Source organism: Rhinatrema bivittatum, chromosome 2, assembly GCF_901001135.1.
Source record: "Rhinatrema bivittatum chromosome 2, aRhiBiv1.1, whole genome shotgun sequence".
NCBI classification, from domain to species: domain Eukaryota; kingdom Metazoa; phylum Chordata; class Amphibia; order Gymnophiona; family Rhinatrematidae; genus Rhinatrema; species Rhinatrema bivittatum.
Genome location: NC_042616.1, coordinates 330,707,702 through 330,726,744, shown reverse-complemented (window position 1 = coordinate 330,726,744; position 19,043 = coordinate 330,707,702). Strand labels below are relative to the sequence as shown.

General features: G+C 46.3%; 1 protein-coding gene across 1 annotated transcript in view; it reads right to left on the bottom strand.

The window, feature by feature from the left end:
• RP9 (RP9 pre-mRNA splicing factor) overlaps nucleotides 1-17,875 on the bottom strand; it is a 70,553-nt gene extending 52,678 nt beyond the window's left edge. The window contains exons 1-3 of the mRNA XM_029589786.1: nucleotides 17,102-17,875; nucleotides 16,501-16,531; nucleotides 12,836-12,965 (exon numbers count right to left, since the gene is read on the bottom strand). Coding sequence (XP_029445646.1) covers nucleotides 12,836-12,965; nucleotides 16,501-16,531; nucleotides 17,102-17,259 — 319 coding nt within the window. The 5' untranslated portion in view covers nucleotides 17,260-17,875. The remainder of the gene's footprint in view (nucleotides 1-12,835; nucleotides 12,966-16,500; nucleotides 16,532-17,101) is intronic.
• Nucleotides 17,876-19,043: the final 1,168 nt, after the last annotated feature.

The window sequence follows — 19,043 nt, the reverse complement described above, 5'->3', positions numbered from 1 at the left end:
AAGTTTTGCGAGCCTGCAAAAGAGTGGAAATTACTGTATCTGGATAACCCTTCTTTCTCAGCTGCCGCCTCTCATAAGCCAAGCCGCTAGACAAAAGCAATCCACCTGGTCAAAAAAATACTGGACCTTGCCTGGGGAGATTTGGAAGATGACCCAGGCGGAATGGGCCATCCACCGCGAGGTTGATGAGATCCGCGAACCACAGCCTCCGTGGCCATTCTGGAGCCACCAGAGCCATAGTTCCTGGATGGGCCTCTATTCTTCTTAAAACCTTGCCCATTAGGGGCCAAGGAGGAAAAAAATAGAGCAGAATGTCAAGGGGCCACGGAAAAACAAGAGCATCCACTCCTTCCACCCTGTGCTCTCTTCTGCGACTGAAGAATCGAGGCGCCTTGGCATTCATCCGAGTCACCATCAAATCCAAGCAGGGAATCCCCCACCGATGAGTTAACAACTTGAACGCCTCGTCGGACAGCTCCCACTCTCCTGGATCCAGTTGCTGACGGCTCTGAAAATCTGCCTGAACGTTGTCTACCCCGGCAACGTGAGAAGCCTCTATCCTGGACAGATTCCTCTCCGCCCAGGCCATGAGCTCGTCCGCCTCCAGGCCACAGGACAGCTCTTTGTTCATCCTTGCCGGTTGATGTAGGCCACCGTCGTCGTGTTGTCGGATAAGACTCTCACCGATTGATGACAGATGAGAGGAAAGAACTTCTGCAAGGCCAATCGTACCACTCATGTTACCAGAATGCTTTCTGCCGCGTCCATTGGCCTTGCGCCGCTTGAGATTGGCAAACTGCCCCCAACCGGAAAGACTGGCGTCAGTCGTAACAATGATCCACTGAGGAACTTCTAGCTCCACTCCCTGAGACAAATGTTCAGGTATTAACCATCAAGCGAGGCTGGACCTGACGGGCTCCTGGAGTGGAAAGGGAATCTGGAACTCCTCCGATTTGGGATCCCAACGTGATAGCAAGGCGCTCTGCAATGGTCTCATATGAGCAAAGGCCCAAGGAACCAACTCCAGTGTAGATGCCATAGAACCAAGCACCTGAAAGTAATCCCATACTTTGGGGAGCGGCAGAGCCAAGAGATGACGAACTTGAGACGTCAGCTTGTCTATCCGTTCCTGCATAAGGAAGACCTTCCCAATCCGAGTATCGAACCGCGCTCCCAAAAAATCCAGGATCTGGGCAGGACACAACTGGCTCTAGGTCGGATTGTCGATCCATCCCAGAGAGTGAAGGATCTGCATCACCTTGGCCATTGCCGTCTTGATTAGCTCTTCTGACTTCGCTCGAATGAGCCAATTGTCCAAGAAAAGATGGACCAGGATCCCCTCCAGTCGGAGAGCCGCTGCGACCACCACCATCACCTTGGTAAAGGTGCGGGGAGCGGTAGCCAGCCTAAAGGGAAGGGCCTGAAACTGGAAGTGTTTGCTGAAGATCATAAAACAAAGATACCGCTGATGGTCCTTCCGAATCGCAGTGTGTAGGTACCCCTCCGTCAGATCGAGGGAAGCTAAAAACTCTCCTCTGACAGAAGCGATTACGGACTGTAGAGTTTCCATGTGAAAACGGGGCACTCGAAGAACTCTGTTGACTTTCTTCAAGTCCAAAAATAGGATGGAAGGACCCGTCCTTTTTGGGAACCACAAAATAAATTGAATATCTGCCCGTTCTTTGCTCGCCCGAAAGAACTGGGATCACCGCTCCTAGGTCTATCAACTGACAAAGCATTTGATCCACCTGGCGTTGCTTCTCTAAGGACCCGCAGGGAGACACCAGAAACAGATCGAGCAATGGATGAGCAAAATCTATGGCGTAACCGTGTTCTATGATGCTTAGAACCCAGTGGTCAGACATGATTTTGACCCACTCCTTGTAAAAGAGGAACAGCCATCCCCCGACCATCGGTACAGAGGGGTGGGTCGGCGCTATTTCATTGGGATGATTTACTTCCTGCTGCCCCTGGAGCACTGCCGTCTCAGGGAGGCCTACGGCTGCGAAAGGAAAGAGACCATGACTGAGACCTCCCAGACGGCTGCCTCTGGCCAAAAACGGTTGATTTAGACTGGCGAAAATGGTGCTGGCCTCTAAAACGAGAACGGGAGGTCCCGAAACCCATGGAGGCCATTGGCCTAACCTCAGGGAGCTTGTACACCTTATTATCCCCCAAGGATTTAATGAGCTCCTCCAAATCATCCCCAAAAAGGAATTTTCCCCTAAAGGGAAAGGCTCCCAAATGGAACTTAGACGAAACATCCGCTGACCAATTACGTAACCACAAAAGTCTGAGGGCCAATACCACGGGAAGGCGTACGGAGATCATACAAAGCATCGGCTCCATATGCCACCGCCGCCTCCAAACGATCACCCTGCTCAGCCTCTTCCGGGGAAAGTTCCCTGGCACTGAGGAGCTGCTGCACCTACCAGTCTCAAACATGCATCAAACTACTACAAACAGCTGGCCTAACCCCCAAGGCCGACACCTCGAAGATTCTTTTGAGAGAACCTCAAGCTTATGATCCTGAGGATCCTTAAGGGCAGCAGCCCCCACAACCGGAATCATGGTACACTTCGTGACCGCAGACACGGCCGTATCAACCTTAGGAACCTGAAATATCTCCTTTTTTTTTTTTTTTTTTTTTTTAAATTAAAAAATCAAGCTACCAGGACAGTAGGTTCTGCCACCTTCATCTGCTGGAGACAGAGAAATATTGAAGGGGGCTGCAGGTGGTGCACCGTACTTACAGGGGGTGCCCTTCAAGTTTTTCTCTATCTCCATCTGCTGGAAGGGAGGCATAACCCAGCAGTCTGGGCTGATCCGGGTAAGTACAGGGAAAAAGGAATTATCCAGAAAAATACGTCAAAGTTGGATACAAAAGAGCAGAAAAACAGAAGAGACAAGATTTGAGAGTGAAAGAAAAAAAACCCTAATGAAAGAATAGTATGTCCAATAACTGATACACACGTCACATGAAACACTGGCTGTTATACAACTGCTCCCAACGTTTAAAGATAAAGGTATACTGATTGTCAATAAACGTACTAAGAATTTAAAAGATTTGATTTCTCCGTCAGCTTTATATCAGAAAAACAAAGCAGACCCTATACCACCTGGTGATCGCCCTTGCGGTACAGAGCCGGGGAGGCTCTGTTCAGTTTGTACAGTAAATATTAAGGCGGAACAAGTTAACATTACAGGTTCTAGTAGAGTCTTCAAACTAAGAAAATTCACCAATTGTAAAACTACAGCGTTCTGTCCGTGTGACAAAATGTATATTGGAAAGACAATCAGACCATTACACAAAATAATAATAGAACACAGGAGTAGTATAAATAGAAGAGTGGATGCAAAGCTTTTAGCAGAACACACTCAGGGTAGGACCTGGAGAGTCCCGCTTGCAAAACACTTTTGCCAAAATACCAGGACCCCATATCCCCCACATCCAGATGATAGTGCCTTGCAAAAGTATGTAGCGACTTTTAAGTCGCTGCTCTACAAATCTCCTGTGGAGAAACTAGCTGCTCCTCTGCCCACAAGGCCACCTGAGAACACGTAAAATAAGAACGCAAACCCTCAGGAACTGGATTACCGTTAGTAATGTAAGCGGATCCAATGGCCTCCTTAAGCCATCGCGCATTAGTAGCCTTAGATGTTTGCAATTCTCTTTTTGGCCTGCTCTACAGAACAAAGATGATCCGACCTTCTAAAGTCATTAGTTACTTTGAGATATCTCAACAACGCTCTCCGCATGTCCAACAACCTAATTCCCTCGCATAAGGAGCATAGGTGTCCATCACAGGAAAGGCTAGAAACTCCACCGTCTGATTCACAGGAAACACCGACACCACCTGTTATTTGTGATAATTGTGGGTGGATCCTTGGGCCGGTGGCTGATAACCACGCCCCCAGGGGAAGATCCCGAGAGGGGCCACCGGTCAGGCTCAGAGTTGGGAGACACACACTAGATCTTTTATTAGACTGTATAGTGAACCACCAGAGGTGGCAGTAGTGGGCTGGAAGAGCCTGGCTGGGCTGAAGTCCCTCAGGCACTGGAACAGCGATCCCAGGATGGCTGAGCTGTAGAGAAACTAAATATAGTGAGTAGGCAGGGTATGCAGAGTTCAGGAACAGAATCTTGATGGTAACACTCACACAATAGTCTCTTGAAGCAGCCCAGAGGCTAGAATGAAGTAGGCCCTCGAGGAGAGAGTACCTGGTTCCAGGGAAAGCTCTGAGAGAGGGATGGTAACTCATTGGTGTTGTAGGCAGCGGTGACTTCCTGGCAGAAGTAGTATTCAGTAGCAAGTCTAGGAATGTGGGCCCTCGAGGCGCGAGTTCCGGTTCCAGACTGCGACCTGAAAAGCAAGAGAGAGAGCGAGGCCCCCGAGGAGTGGGTACCCCTGGTAAAGTCCGAGGAGGCAGAGTAGCATGGTATGCAGAGAGCGAATCCCATCTGCAGCGATACCTGGAAGAATCCCCCCTTGCTAACTCGAATAGCTAGCAAAAACGAAGACCTTAAATATCCGAGCTTGATGACGTCATCTCAGGTAGACGCTCCTGAGGTTCGCGCCACTCCTGGTACTTGAGTCGAGGCCGCGCCGAGCGTGCACCCTTAGGCCTCAGGAGAACATGGCGGAAGGCAGCGTCTAGCCGGTCCAGGGGCGCCGGAGAATGGCAAGATGACGCCGCAGCAGCCAGACTTCCATCAACCAAAGAGGGAGTCGCAAAAGAGGTAAGGTGGGCGGAGTCGAGACATCGGGCAGCGACAGTCGCAACACCACCTTAGGTAAAAAAGAAGGTACCATCCACAACACCATCCCTGAGTTCGAAATCTGAAGGAAAGGATCACGGCAAGACAAAGCCTGCAACTCTGATATTCTCCTAGCCTAACATATGGCCTCCAGAAAAACGGCGTTAAGAGTCAAATCCTTAAGAGTTGCCCTCCTGAGCGGTTCAAAAGGAGTCTCACACAAACTCCTGAGGATGAGATTAAGGTTCCAAGAAGGACAAACTTTACATACCGGCAGACGCAAATTCTTTGCCAGCCCCTGGAGAAACTGACCCACATCCGGATGAGATGATAAAGAGGAACCCTCTACCTTGCCTCAGAGAAAACCCAGAGCAGACAACTGGACCTTAAGAAAGTTCAAAGCCAAACCCTTGACCAAACCTTGTTGCAGAAAAGATAAAATATCAGACATTGAAGATCTGAGTGCTTGGACTTCATTAGTGAAACACCAGGACTCAAAAACCTTCCAGACCCTCACATTTATTTATTTATTATTTATTTAACATTTTTCTATACCGACCTTCAAGGTTGAATACCATATCAGGTCGGTTTACATCGAACAGGGGTAGATCAGTATAACATAACATAACATAAGGAACAACTTTTATGGTTAGAGACGAAAGCAGAGAAGCAAAAAGTTACATAATAACAACATACGAAGAGAAGTAGACTTTCTTCTAGCCTGCAACAGGATAGCAATAACTGCCTCGGGATAACCTTTGCATCTCAATCACCGCCTCAAAAAGTCGTGCCGCTAGACAAAAGTGAGCAGCCTAGTCTGAAAATATGGATCCCTGACGAAGAAGGCCCGCTAGGTGTCTGAAGCGTATCAGACCCTCCACGGCCAAGTTGACTAGATCCGTGAACCACGGCCGACGTGTCCACTACTTTGCCATGATGTCTCTCTATCCATTGCAACTCCTTGCCCATGAATAGCCGAAGAGGGAAGACGTAAAGCAGAACCTCCCGAATGCAAGGTACTACTAGAGCATCGACGCCTTTGGCCCCGTGCTCCCTTCTCTGACTGAAAAATCGAGATGCCATGGCATTCTGACGAGTCATCATTAGATTCATGTGGGGAGCCCCACCTCTTGTGGATGAGCTGCATTACCATCTTGGACAGCTCCCACTCGCCTGAATCTAACAACCTGGGATTCAAGTAATCCACTTGGGCGTTTTTGATCCCAGCAATGTGTGACGCCGCTATCCCCTCCAAGTGTTGCTCTGCCCAAAGAATCAACTCTTGCGCTTCCTGGGCCACAGCTCAACTCTTGATTCTGCCCTGCCGACTGATATAGGCTACCATCATCGCATTCTCCGACAGACCCCTTACTGAGCGACCTCTCACCAACAGCAAAAAAACACATAAAGCTAAGTGCACTGCTCTGGTCTCTAACCAACTGATAGACCAGGAAGCCTCTCTCATGGACCAGCAGTCCTGAATCGATTGCTGCTGAAAAACTGCTCCCCAACCAGAAAGACTGGCATCGGTAGTAAGAACTACCCAATCTGGAACATCGAGCTCCACACTATGAACCAGATTGGAACTTTGAAGCCGCCAAGACCGGCTGTCCCATGCGACGCACTCAAGCAGCAAGGGAAGACGAAACTCCTCTGAGATCGGGTTCCACTGAACCAAAAGAGCCCTCTGTAAGGGTATCATATGAGCGAACGCCCATAACACTAACTCCAGGGTTGAAGCCATTGAGCCCAGATCCTGCAAATAATCCCAGACCCTGGTCATCGGCAACCCTAACAAGCAACGAATCTGTCCCTGTAGCTTCTGAACACGCTCCTCCGTGAGGAAAACTTTGTAGTTCGAGTGTCAAACTGAGCTCCCAGACACTCCAGGGACTGCAACGGAACCAGGTGACTCTTCGCCAAATTCACTACCTAGCTGAGCGACTCGAGAATTCTGATCATTTTCTGAAACGACTGCTGACAAAGATCCTCTGACTTTGCCCTGAAAAGCCAATTGTCTAGATATGGATGCACCAGAACTCCTTCCCAACAGAAAACTGCCACCACCACAACCTTGGTGAAGGTGCGTGGCACAGTGGCCAACCCAAAAGGAAGGGCCTGAAACTGAAAATGCTTTCCCAGAAGCATAAACCACTGAAGAGCTAAGCTTCCTGCACGGGTATATGTAGGCTGATGTCAGATTGAGATCTGACTCCGTCTCCCAACTGCTATCAGGAGTACACTATACCCATTGGTCCTGTATCCATCTGCTACACGCTAGGAAACTTGCCTTTGTGAACTGCCACTATAACAGACCTCAGGGTCTCCATACGGAAACATGGCACTTTGAGCACTACATTTACCATTTCTAAGCCTAGAATTGGCCGGAAAGTGCCTTCCTTCTTCGGAATGGCGAAGTAAATGGAATACCTTCCCATGCCTTGCTCCTCGTGGGGAACCGGATTCACCGCCCCCAGTTTTCGCAACCGGTCCAGCATTTCTTGAACCACGAGCTGTTTGTCTAAGGACTCGCAAGAGGAACCTAGAAATAAGTCTCGGACGAGTCGAGCAATCTTACCACACTGAGGACCCACTGATCCTGAGTAATCTTGGTCCACTTCCCACAAAACCACACCAAGCAACCTCCAATAATAGTAATGATGGAATGGACCAGCCTTGCTTCATTGCGAGGACTTAACACCAGCTATGCTACCACCGGTGATGCTCCAGAAGGGTCTTTGACCCAACCCCCCCCCCCCCCCCCCCCCAAGAAAGGACTGACCCAGGTCTGGCCACAGAGAGCGAACTGCTTCTGCGGACCTGGCACTCCCCTTGCCAGATGAGACCTCGCCTGAAAAAAAATCTCTGACATCTTAGGCTTATCCTCCGGCAACATGTGTACCTTATTCTCGCCCAGATTCTGCATCAACTGCTCCAGGTCCTCACCAAACACGAGTCGGCCTTTGAAAGGCAGAGACCCCAACTGAGACTTGGATGACACCTCCGACCAGTTCCGCATCACAACCACCTTCTGGCTGAAAACCACAGACACCATAATCCGAGACAAGTCCTTACTAAGCTATACAGAGCATCTGCCCCGTAAGCCACCACTGCCTCTACATTCTCAGCTCTGCTAGCATCCTCACCAGACTACGGCTGATTTTCCTGCAGCTGCTGAACCCAGCGCAGGCAAGCCCATTGCATAAAACTAGTACAAATAGTAGCCCGCAAGCTCAGGGCCGACACCTCAAATATTCTCGAGGTGTACTTCCAATTTACGATCCTGCCATCCTTTAACACTGCAGATCCCACAACAGAAATAATCATCTTTTTAGTAACTGCTGAAACCACAGCATCAACCTTAGAAAGGGCAAAAAGCTCCAAAATCTTCCCACCTTTAAGCCTGCTTCGGGAGTCCCTCACTCCCTCTCAATCAGCTTTTGCACAGACTTGTGGAATGGGAAGGCTCTCGCTGGACCCCTTAGTCCATCCAGGACCGGATCCGCACTTTTCAAATCAGAATCTTCCTGAGGCACCTTGACCCCAAGCTCCTGAATAGCCTGAGGAAGTAAAGGCCCTAATTCCTCCTTCCTAAAAAGATGGACCACCTTAGGGTCATCACCCTCAAAGACTGGAATTCCCTCCCAATCATCCACCTGATCAATACCTCCTGCACCTGGATCAACCAGCAACTCATGCCCAGGAGGTTCCCCTGCCCCCACTGGGGCATCACCCGAGTCCTCAGACTCATCCCCAACATGTCCTAACCCAGAAAAAGGGCCCCAAAAACCAGGGGGAATATGTTTTCCTGTAGACCGATCAGATTTGGACCCCAAATAACGCCCATCAGATGACAGGGCTTTGGGATTCCAAACTGGAGGACGTTGCCTTGCTGCTTGGCCAGATAGGCCTCATGCAGCAGCAAACAAAATCAGGAGTAAAAGGTTTGGAGACCCCAGCCAAAGATGGAGAGGGCCAGGAATGGGGTAATGATGGGAACCTCTTCCCTATTCTAACCTCCCGATCCACTCCGGAGCCTGAAAACACCAGGGACAGTCACGGAGGAACATCCCCCCCCCCCCACCCAACACAGGAACGGCCAAAAAAGAATCCAATACAGCCGCCATTCCCGCACTGAGCGGGAAGGGATCCTCACCCTGACACAATCCCCAATGTGATATGGAAACCGAAGCGGGGGCCGTCCATTGCCTCTTAGCACTTACCCTGCCGTCAGACGAATCTTCATCGTCCAAATAGCCAGAGCACAGCCCTTCTATATTGAGCCGCAAACGTGCCGAGCTGTATGCGCAACACACCAATCTGCATCCCATAGCAATTGTGGAGAAAACAACTTACCTCAGACAGCTCAGACCAAAAATAATCCCCCCACCTGCCAAACAAACAAGGAGGAAGTCATCTGCAATTACCGCTGTACTTCTGGTTTACCTATTAACTTTTTTTTTTTGTTTAAACTTATTAAACTTTGTTAAACTTCTTCAAAAGAAAAACTACCCTGAGCCAGCAGCCGCCTCAGTGGCCTTGTGAAGACGAGGGATCTGGACCACCAGACTTACAACCCACGGGTGCAGGGATTGAGCACACAAAAGGGTCACCAACCCCCAGCTTGTCCACCTCAACCAGACAGGGAAGGATCCACTAGGACCCAAAAAATCCTGGGAGGAAGGCTCAGAGCCAAAAGTCATTTCAGACTTCAGAACTGCAGGTTTTGCACCATCTACCATCTGCTGGAGACAGAGAAACATTGAGGAACTGCAGGTGGCACACGTGGTTAAGTAGCAGTGTCAGTAAAACTTTATCTGTCACCATCAGCTGGCAGGGAGGCAAAACCCAGGAGTCTGGTCTGATCTGGGTATGTACAGGGAATTTGCTTTTTTGCAAAACTGAAAAACTAGCCCAAGCCTTCAAAAAACCTGGACCACTCTCCTGGATACTTTGAGCCCTGATTGGCCAATCATCCAGACAAAAATGAACCACAATTCCCTTTTTTCTCAAAAAGGCTACAACCTCTATAATCTTGGTGAAGGTCCCTGGTGCTTTAGACTAGCCATAAGGAAGAACCCTGAACTGGTAATGCTCCTTCAGAACACAGAAACAGAAAAATCTTTGATCGTCTTCCCAAATGGGAATATAGAAGTAACCTTCTAATAGGTCCAGAGATGAGAATAAATCATTCTCTTGATCTGCCACCAACACCAAAGCAAACATTTTCCATCCTGAAACAAAAAAACATGAAGATGGGGGTTAGCACCCTGTCTTTGGGACCATGAAATAAATGGAACTACTGAGATCCTGCACTTTACATTGTACTGGAACAACAGCCTGCAACAACCGAAGCCTCTGTAGAGTGAATTGATTGTCGATTTTCTAATGGAAGAGGCACAAGGAGAATTCATGAAAGTGGACACTGAAGGGGCAAGTTTTAGAGCATAACCAAACTGATTACATTTAAGACCCATTGGCCCAAGGTTATGTGGGTACCCCCTTCTGATAAAACCGCTGCAGGCAACTGCTCACCAGAACCACCAAGGAGAGAACCTGCTGTTCTTCCTTGGGTTACCCAAAAGGCCCCAGAGGAGCCATGTGAATCAGACCATGGTTTTCTGTTCCCTTGAAAGGACCGATTCTTTCCCTTGAACCTCAATTATCAGTATCTAGACTTCTTTCTCAGCCTGTAATTTATAGGGTCCTAATACTGACATGGCCTCTGAGGCCCCATAAAAAAAACCTTCCCTTGTCTTCTGGGAATCTTTGCAGCTTGGGATATTCTATATTTTCAACTGTCCCATACTCAAACAGCAATTTCCCTTTAAAAAGAAGTTTGTACAAATGCGTCCCAAATCCATTGCCCAGTGGCAGAGCTACAGAAGTCTTGTAGCCACAACAGCCAATGCTAAAGACCTAGAAGAAATTTGGATAAGATCATACAAGGCATCTGCTAGGAATACAACTCCCGATTCCAGACAGACTTCCTCTTGCTTTAGAAAGCTGCTGTACCCAGCATAAGAGAGCTCAGGTAAGGTGACCACTACAAACAGCAATCTGCACTGACAGAGCCGTGGAAGTAAAAATGTGCTTTATAGAAATATAAATTTTCCTGCCCTACGGATCTTTAAAGGAATACGGCTCTCCACCAAGACAGCGTTTTTTCTGGTAACCGCTGAAACAGAGCATCAACCCATGGCATCTGAAATAAATGCTGCCTGGCATCCTGCAAAAGCAGATATTGCTTATTAAAAATCTTATTCGTCTTGAGACCATCCTCAAAGGCTTCCATTCCATTAACAAGGTCCATATTCAAAAGCATTTAGCCAGATAAGTTAGGAGCATTCTGGGGGCATAACTGGAGGAACTGAGTTAGCCGGATAACCTTATTCAAAATTCTAAGAGACACCACCACCTGATCAATCAAGGATAAGACCTCATCTCTGTGAATGAAGTGAATAATAGAATCATCTTCCCTCAATGAGGCTAGCTCTCCCTCTTCTAACCAATCAAGGCTAGCCACATCCTGCAAATCCTCTGGATTCTCTTGCTGGGGCTTCTTGGGCAGAAAGGCCAAAGCCATTATCACCTCAGATGTTAACTTGGCTCTCTTATGGGGTACCAGATCCCCTGCTAAAAGTTTGACTCAAGACCCAGAGCTCAAGGCCACAAAAGCTTTCAATTCCTCCCAGGCCCCTGAATAGTGCAGAAGGCCTAGTGCAGGATCCTAAAAAGTTCCAGAGTAAATTTTCTCACTGAGCAAGAGACATCTTTGAACATTTTCCCTAAGCCTTTAACTGACAGGAACCAACAGCGGAAGATACCTAAAACTGCAAGATGGAGCCCTGAAGCCAAGTGCAAATAATTTAAAATGGCAGCTGATCCCATCAAAACTGTAACCTCCATGGCACAAAACTGACTCTGAACCAGGCTCCAACTGAAACTTTGACAATTTCAGAGGCCTTAAGACATTTCCCTTGGAACCTCCCCACTCTTCTGATATACGATACATAAGCCGTAGGTCCCAAACAGCCAGCCATGCAGGGTTTTTTCATGTGCCTGCCAAAAATCACATACAGCAGTCAGACTGGAGCCAGCCAACAAGGCTTTGCCCCACCCCTCTCTCCAAGAGCACAAACAACTTACTCCTCTCCTCAGGAGTCAATACTTCACATGCAGCTCCTTCATTTCAACCTTTTTTTTTTTTTTTTTTTAATATATAAAACTTTATGAGGCAGCTTAGACAGGAGGAAATAGAGAAGGGATCCTCTCCTCACAGATGCTAAGACTTCTCTTTTTTTCCCTTTCATATTTGCCCAAATAAACCCGCTGGCTCTACCAAGGCTCCTCTGGGACTGGGAACCCACACAGCAGGACTCACTAACCTGGAGAACCAAGTGCTTGGCCCTTTAACACTGGGAAATCCAACTTTCTACCTAACCAAATACTGACAGAGAAAGCAGTACATCCTACCACCTGCTGGAGGCAAATACTGGTCTTTTCTAGGCTGCAATAAATGGCATCACAGAGACAGTTCTTCTCTCTGCCTCCACTGCTGGTGGAAAGGGGGGGGGGGGCGGGAGGAGAGGAACCACCCACTTGTCTGGACTGGTGTAGCAGGATGATAAGAAAGCACACTGCATAAATACTTTTCTGGCCAAAAAGAAGCTAAACATGATGGAATAAGAAATTTGCAAATCCAAATAGTTTAGAAAAGTGGAGGAGTTAGCAAGTCAGAGGGACACAAAGTGCTGTAAAGGAAACAGAGGTGAAAATGAAAGGAGAGCAAATGCAAAGCCAACATAGGAGACATAAAATTACACCATTTTGTATGTCACAGAAGCATGGTGTGATGTCACAGAGCATAGGTGGCTTCCCAGCTATGCTTGCTGGGGCATCCCTACCGCCACATTTACTGATTTCTCCATATTTATGTTACAGCTAAAAATTCTTCCAAGTTTTCTTTGTAGTGAATGCACAGTACAATACATTCAATAATAAGTGAAAAGGGCAGAAAAATAATACAACAAGCACTGGTCACAGCAGGCTGAGACTATGTCTTTGCCTACTTACACTGCATCACCTTGACTTCTTTCCCCAATGGCATCCATAGCCCTTTAGTTGGTGCATGAGCCAAGAAATCCCTGGCATGTTCATTGCCTGGTACATCTGGTATACAATCTTCAGGTTTTGTCTCATTTTCCTTAAAAAAAAAAAAAAATCACTAAGAAATGAAATCACAAGTAGTTTCCTATAGATGAACACGGAACACTGTATATAGAGCAGAAAAATGACTCACACTGCACCTTTTAAGGATGCAATGTTCTCCAAACCACGCTACAATAAAATGGCATCAGTGTGCAAGAATCTTCTCCAGTTAGCCACTCACAGGTGTTTGTGTGTTAACCGGCAAACATGCTCAGAACTGAAGAACTAGCCTTCATTGTCAAAATAATTCCCTTATCGTTACCCACCAAAAATAAAACAGGAATGAAAAATGAGGATGTTGCTGGGTGAGTGAGGAACAGGGATTCAACTGGGCAGGGAAGTGAGGGGCTGTTGGGCAGAGAGGATAAGGATAGAGAGGGAGGGATGCTACTGAGCAGAGGGTGGGAAGAGAGAGCGAGACTTAGGGGCTGATGCAATACTGTGTGCTAGCCACTGCGCATGGCTTGACACACATCCATTACCCCCGATTCAATACGGGAATTAGCGCATCCAAAACAAGCGTCCAAATTGCCATATAGCTAATAGCGCTCATCACATTGAAATTCATGTAGATGAGGCTATTAGTTAATCCCTGCGATTCAATACATTTTCCATGCGGCCAATGAGCGCTTGCAAAGCAGCAAATTTATGGTCGAATAGAGCTGGCGTAAAAGGTATGCCACACTCAAGGGTGCATTAAAAAATTAGAAAAATCCTGCTTTCAGTGATTCCTAATAGTATTGTAGCGATACTATGTAGGTGGAACAAAATAAAAGCAGTATTTTTTTTTTTAATTCTGTGAAAACAAAAATTTTGGACGTCCAATACACAGGCCTTGTATCTTATGTGGTCTATGCTGGTTTCAAGAGAAAACGGATGCTCGTAGTTTGAGCGTCTGTTTTCCCAACTGACTTCACAGCCCGCTTGGCAGCCACCTCTCCTGTGCACCCTAGCGCTTCTTTTTTGGTACAACCTCTCATTTTAATATTGGATCATGAGCCCAAGATAGGTGGCTGAGCACCCATTTTCTGTGCATATTTATTGCATCAGCCCCTAAGACTGGTGAGGACAAAAAGGAGGAGGAGGTGGAGAGTTGACCCTTCTTAGGAGGGGTGGGGATTGTGATCCCTGTGCATTTTGGTTATGAGGATCTTGGTGTGTATAAATTTGGTTATCCTTGTTCTAGAACTTCCCTTCACATAAAAAAAAAAAAGTTTACTTTGTATATAGTATTTTCACCACTGAAGCACTTTTAGCCAGGTCCAACCAAGGCTTTTACCGGTGTTATCTCCAATTGTATATGAATATATATATATTTTTTTTTTTACACATACATGTATTATAGCGCAGGATACCTGTTCCACATGTTGGCTATTTTATTTATTTAAAAGGAATTTATATCCCGCGCCCACCAAAGTTCGGGGCGGGTTACAACAAAACATTCATATTTAGTTATCAAGAACACTACAATTAAGTAAGATAGGTCAATAAAAGTACATAAAAGTTAATAGGTAAAAGCACAATGTAAATAAAATAAAGTATCATAAAAAAAAAATTAACAAAAGCGAGGATTTGTGTCTATTCTGGGTCACATAGGTCTGCAAAAGCTTGATTAAATAAGTAATATTTTAAAGTTTTCTTAAATTCCTCTGGATCACTTAAGGTTCTCAGTGTTAGAGGTACTGAGTTCCAAAGGATCGGACCTGCGACACAGAATGCACGCTCAGGAGTTGTAACCAATCTTGTTGCTCTAGGGGAAGGGATTTGCAAAAGAAGCTGATTCTTCAATCTTAAATTTCTAGCCCGGGTATACAGATAACCAGGCATTATTATTATTGTAAAAATGAGGTTGTGCAAAATAGTTAAAATTTTGTATTTTATGCACCATTTGACCGGTAACCAGTGTAGGTTAAATAAAATTGGAGAAATATGGTCATATAATTTCATATTGATAGTAATCAAGATGCTGCATTTTGTATTAATTGTAAAGGTCGTATAGTTGATAGAGGGAGTCCATAAAGTGAATTACAATAGTCAATACCGATTAGTATTAAGTGACTGAGAACTGTACAGAAGTCGGATGCATCAAATAATGGTTTAATTTGTTTCAATAAACAAAGTTTATAAAATGATGATTTTACCACTGATTTAATGTGAGATTACATGTCTAACTTAGGGGCTGATGCAATAAACATGCATAGAAAGCGTGCGCTGAACAGTCAGCGCACGCTTTCTTGGGGCACCATGCAATATTTAAATTAGGGGGTCTCATTAGCAAGAAGGCGCTAAGGGCACCCCTAGCGCCTCCTTGCTAATGCAAGACCAATCGGTTTTCCTAACTCAGCCGTCTGCCAGTTAGCGGGCCGATACAGTAAAAATCGCAGGAGAGCGGGCGAGCGCCCGTTCTCCTGTGTGCACAATTCAGTATGTTAATTTATTTAAATTAGGGCCCGCGGTAAAAAGAGGCACTAGGGATACTAGCACGTCCCTAGTGCCTTTTTGACAGAAGCGGTGGCTGTCAGCGAGTTTGACAGCTGACGCTCAATTTTGCCGGCGTCGGTTCTCAAACCCACTGACAGCCATGGGTTCGGAAACCGGACGCCGGCAAAATTGAGCGTCCAGTTTTCAACCCGCGAGCCGCGGGCCCATTTAAAATTTTTTTAACTTTTGGGACCTCCGACTTAATATCGCCATGATATTAAGTCGGAGGGTGCACCGGCAGAAATTAACGCCTACCTTTGGGTAGGCGTTAATTTCTTAAAGTAAAATGTGCGGCTTGGCTGCACATTTTATTTACTATATCGTGCGGGAATGACTAATAGGGCCATCAATGTGCATTTGCATGTTGCAGGTGCTATTTGTCTCGGGGGGGGGGGGGTTGGACGCACGTTTTTGACGCGCTGTTACCCCTTACTGAATAAGGGATAAAGCTAGCACGTCGAAAACACGCGTCCAAATGCCGGTTAACAGTGCGCTCCACCGGCCTTTAGGTGGTTTTTTTTAGACATTTCTTTGTTTTTCCTCCTACTTATTATCGCAACGATATTAAGTAGAAGTACAGAAAAGCACTTTTTTTTTTGTATCACACTGAATACCTTATTCCCTCATTCACATACATTTGCATGTGATGAGCCCTATAAGGTTCACGCCACGTTGGACGTGCGTTAAATAGGCGCTAATCCCCTTATTACATTAGGGGATTGATTAGCACCTATTCAACCTGTGTCCGACTGTGGGTTATACAGTGCACTCAGCTGAGCACACTGTATTGCATCGGTCCCTTAGGGTCCAAGATTCCGAATATTTTTTTGATATCTAATATAAGTTGTCGAAAGAAAACGCTTTTAGGTATTTCTTCAAATTTGGGTGTCCAAGAATCATAATTTCTGTTTTTGACAAGTTGAGACTGAGTTTATTATGGGATGTTGTTTGAGGTGGATAGCAAATCCTGTAGCTCCCTCCAGAGCACTGCCCACAATGCAGGAAAAAGTGCCAATTACTGAAGAGTAGCACAAACAAGGTGTACTAACCTTGATCAGTCCAGGAGGAGGTTTTTCATAGCTGAAAAACAAACCAAAAATAAAGGTGTGTACAAAAACCTCACGATTCCTGTTTAAGAAAGGTGTAATACTGAGCAGCAGAAGCAGAGAACAGTCCCGTATAATGTTTGGATTAAAGAAAAATAAACAAACTTGTTGTATTAGATCTTACACAACCAGAACTTCCAAGCAGTCGATAGTATTTCATTCATACTATGCGTCCCGTTCCTTGCTGCGATTGCAGTGTCATTCGCCCGTGAGAAATAGATCAGAGCCCAGAAGCAATCAAGGCCTGGCAGAATCCCTTTCCCACAAATGTACGCAGAAGGAAAGGTCAGCAAAACAGCTGGTCGGCAACACTGCTGGAACGGAATAACCTACACCCGTTTGTGCCTTGGTTTGGAGAATTATACTCGCTCCGTCGGGTGAGTGCAACATGAGATTAAAACAACTAAATCAAACCGGCTCGCCTGTAGCCGATTCTGCGGTGCTGTTCCTCTGCGCGCGCATCTCTCCACAAGACTGCCCTGCCCACCCCACGCCGCCATCCCCCACCCCGCAGAGAAAGGACGGGCCCTGCGCTGCCCCTTACAAGGACTCGATGTGCTTCAACTGCTGAATTTGCTCCGTTTCCTCCTTATTCCGCCTCTTTCCCTTCTCCTGCCGCTGGTGGCTCCTTTTGCTATCCGAGCCACAGGCCGCCGCCGCCTCCGCTGCCTCCTCTTCTGTGTCGCGGTGGCGGCGAGACATCACCGGCTGAGGCCTTGCCACCCCGCCCCCGAGAACCTGCAACACCCACACAAAGCAACAGTGGGAAGGGAAACAATGCGCACTGCACGCGCCCCCGCCGCCGAGCCGGGGCGCCTTCCGCTCTGCACGGAGTCCGAAGCCGAGGCGCGCTCTTCGCCTCGAAGCACAGCGCCCCCTACACGTCCGCCTGATTAGCGCAGTCGGGTTCTGCTTGGCTTTCCATCCAGAGCGAGAGAGCCGTTCTGGTGTTTTCCCTCCCTTGAAGAAAAAATAAGGCCAAAGAGTTATTCGCGTCCTGCCGCTTCAACCTATAGTGGCTAACAGGAAAAAAAAATAGGCATTTTTTAATCAAATCATAGAATTCAGTTGTTCATGAAAAGAAACAATTATTATAATCATTTTTTCCAGTTTTTATTGATTCTTGCATGAACTACAATCTTAGCAGATTGACAGCACGCTGACTTAAGTGCTGGTTTTTACTGCTTCGAGGGCATTTTTCTGCAGGTCCTATTTTATGGAATAATTTACCTGAGATCAGAACCTAGAATGTTCTGCCTCGTTTTAGAAAAATGTTTAACTCTCATTTCTTTGCATTGGTATTTCTTGTATGATTTATGTGACTCCCTCACAGGCTTTCTGCTTCGGATATATTTAAAAAAGGTTTTACTGTGAGTTTTTGCCTCTATGGCCAACTTCTTTTCAAATTCTCTCTTAGCCTGTCTTAGCAATGGCTTACATTTAACTTGCCAACATTTATGCATTATCCTATTTTCTTCTTTTGGATCCTTCTTCCAATTTTTGAATGAAGATCTTTTGGCTAAAATAGCTTCTTTCACCTCCCCTTTTAACCATGCCGGTAATCGTTTTGCCTTCTTTACACCTTTCTTAATGTGTGGATTACATCTGGACTGTGCTTCTAGAATGCTATTTTTTAACAATGACCATGCCTCTTGCACACTTTTTACTTTTGTAGCTGCTCCTTTCAGTTTTTTTCTAACAGTTTTTCTCATTTTATCAAAGTTTCCGTTTTGAAAGTTTAGCACGAGAGCTGTGGATTTGCCTACTGTTCCTCTTCCAGTCATTAATTCAAATGATCATATTATGATCACTATTGCAAAGCGGTCCCACCACCATTACCTCTCTCACCAAATCCTGTGCTCCACTGAGAATTAGATCTAAAATTGTTCCCTCTCTCGTCGGTTCCTGAACCAATTGCTCCATAAAGCTATCATTTATTCCATCCAGGAACGTTATCTCTCTAGCTTGTCCCGATGATACATTTACCCAGTCAGTATTGGGGTAATTGAAGTCTCCCATTATTACCGTACTACCAATTTGATTAGCTTCCCTATTTTCTCTTACCATTTTACTGTCCGGCTCACCATCTTTACCAGGTGGACGGTGGTATACTCCTATCACTATAGTCTTCCCCGACACACAAGGGATTTCTACCCATAAAGATTCAATTGTGCATTTAGTCTCATGCAGGATGTTTATCCTGTTGGACTCTATGCCATCTTGGACATAAAGCGCCACACCGCCTCCCGAGTGCTCCTCTCTGTCATTGCGATATAATTTGTACCCCGGTATAGCACTGTCCCATTGGTTGTCCTCCTTCCACCATGTCTCTGAGATGCCAATTAAGTCTATGTCATCATTCACTGCTATACATTCTAATTCTCCTATCTTACTTCTTAGACTTCTGGCATTAGCATACAAACATTTCAAAGTTTGTTTTTTGTTTGTTTGTATTTAGGAGGCGTGTGCTGCCGTGGCAAAGGATA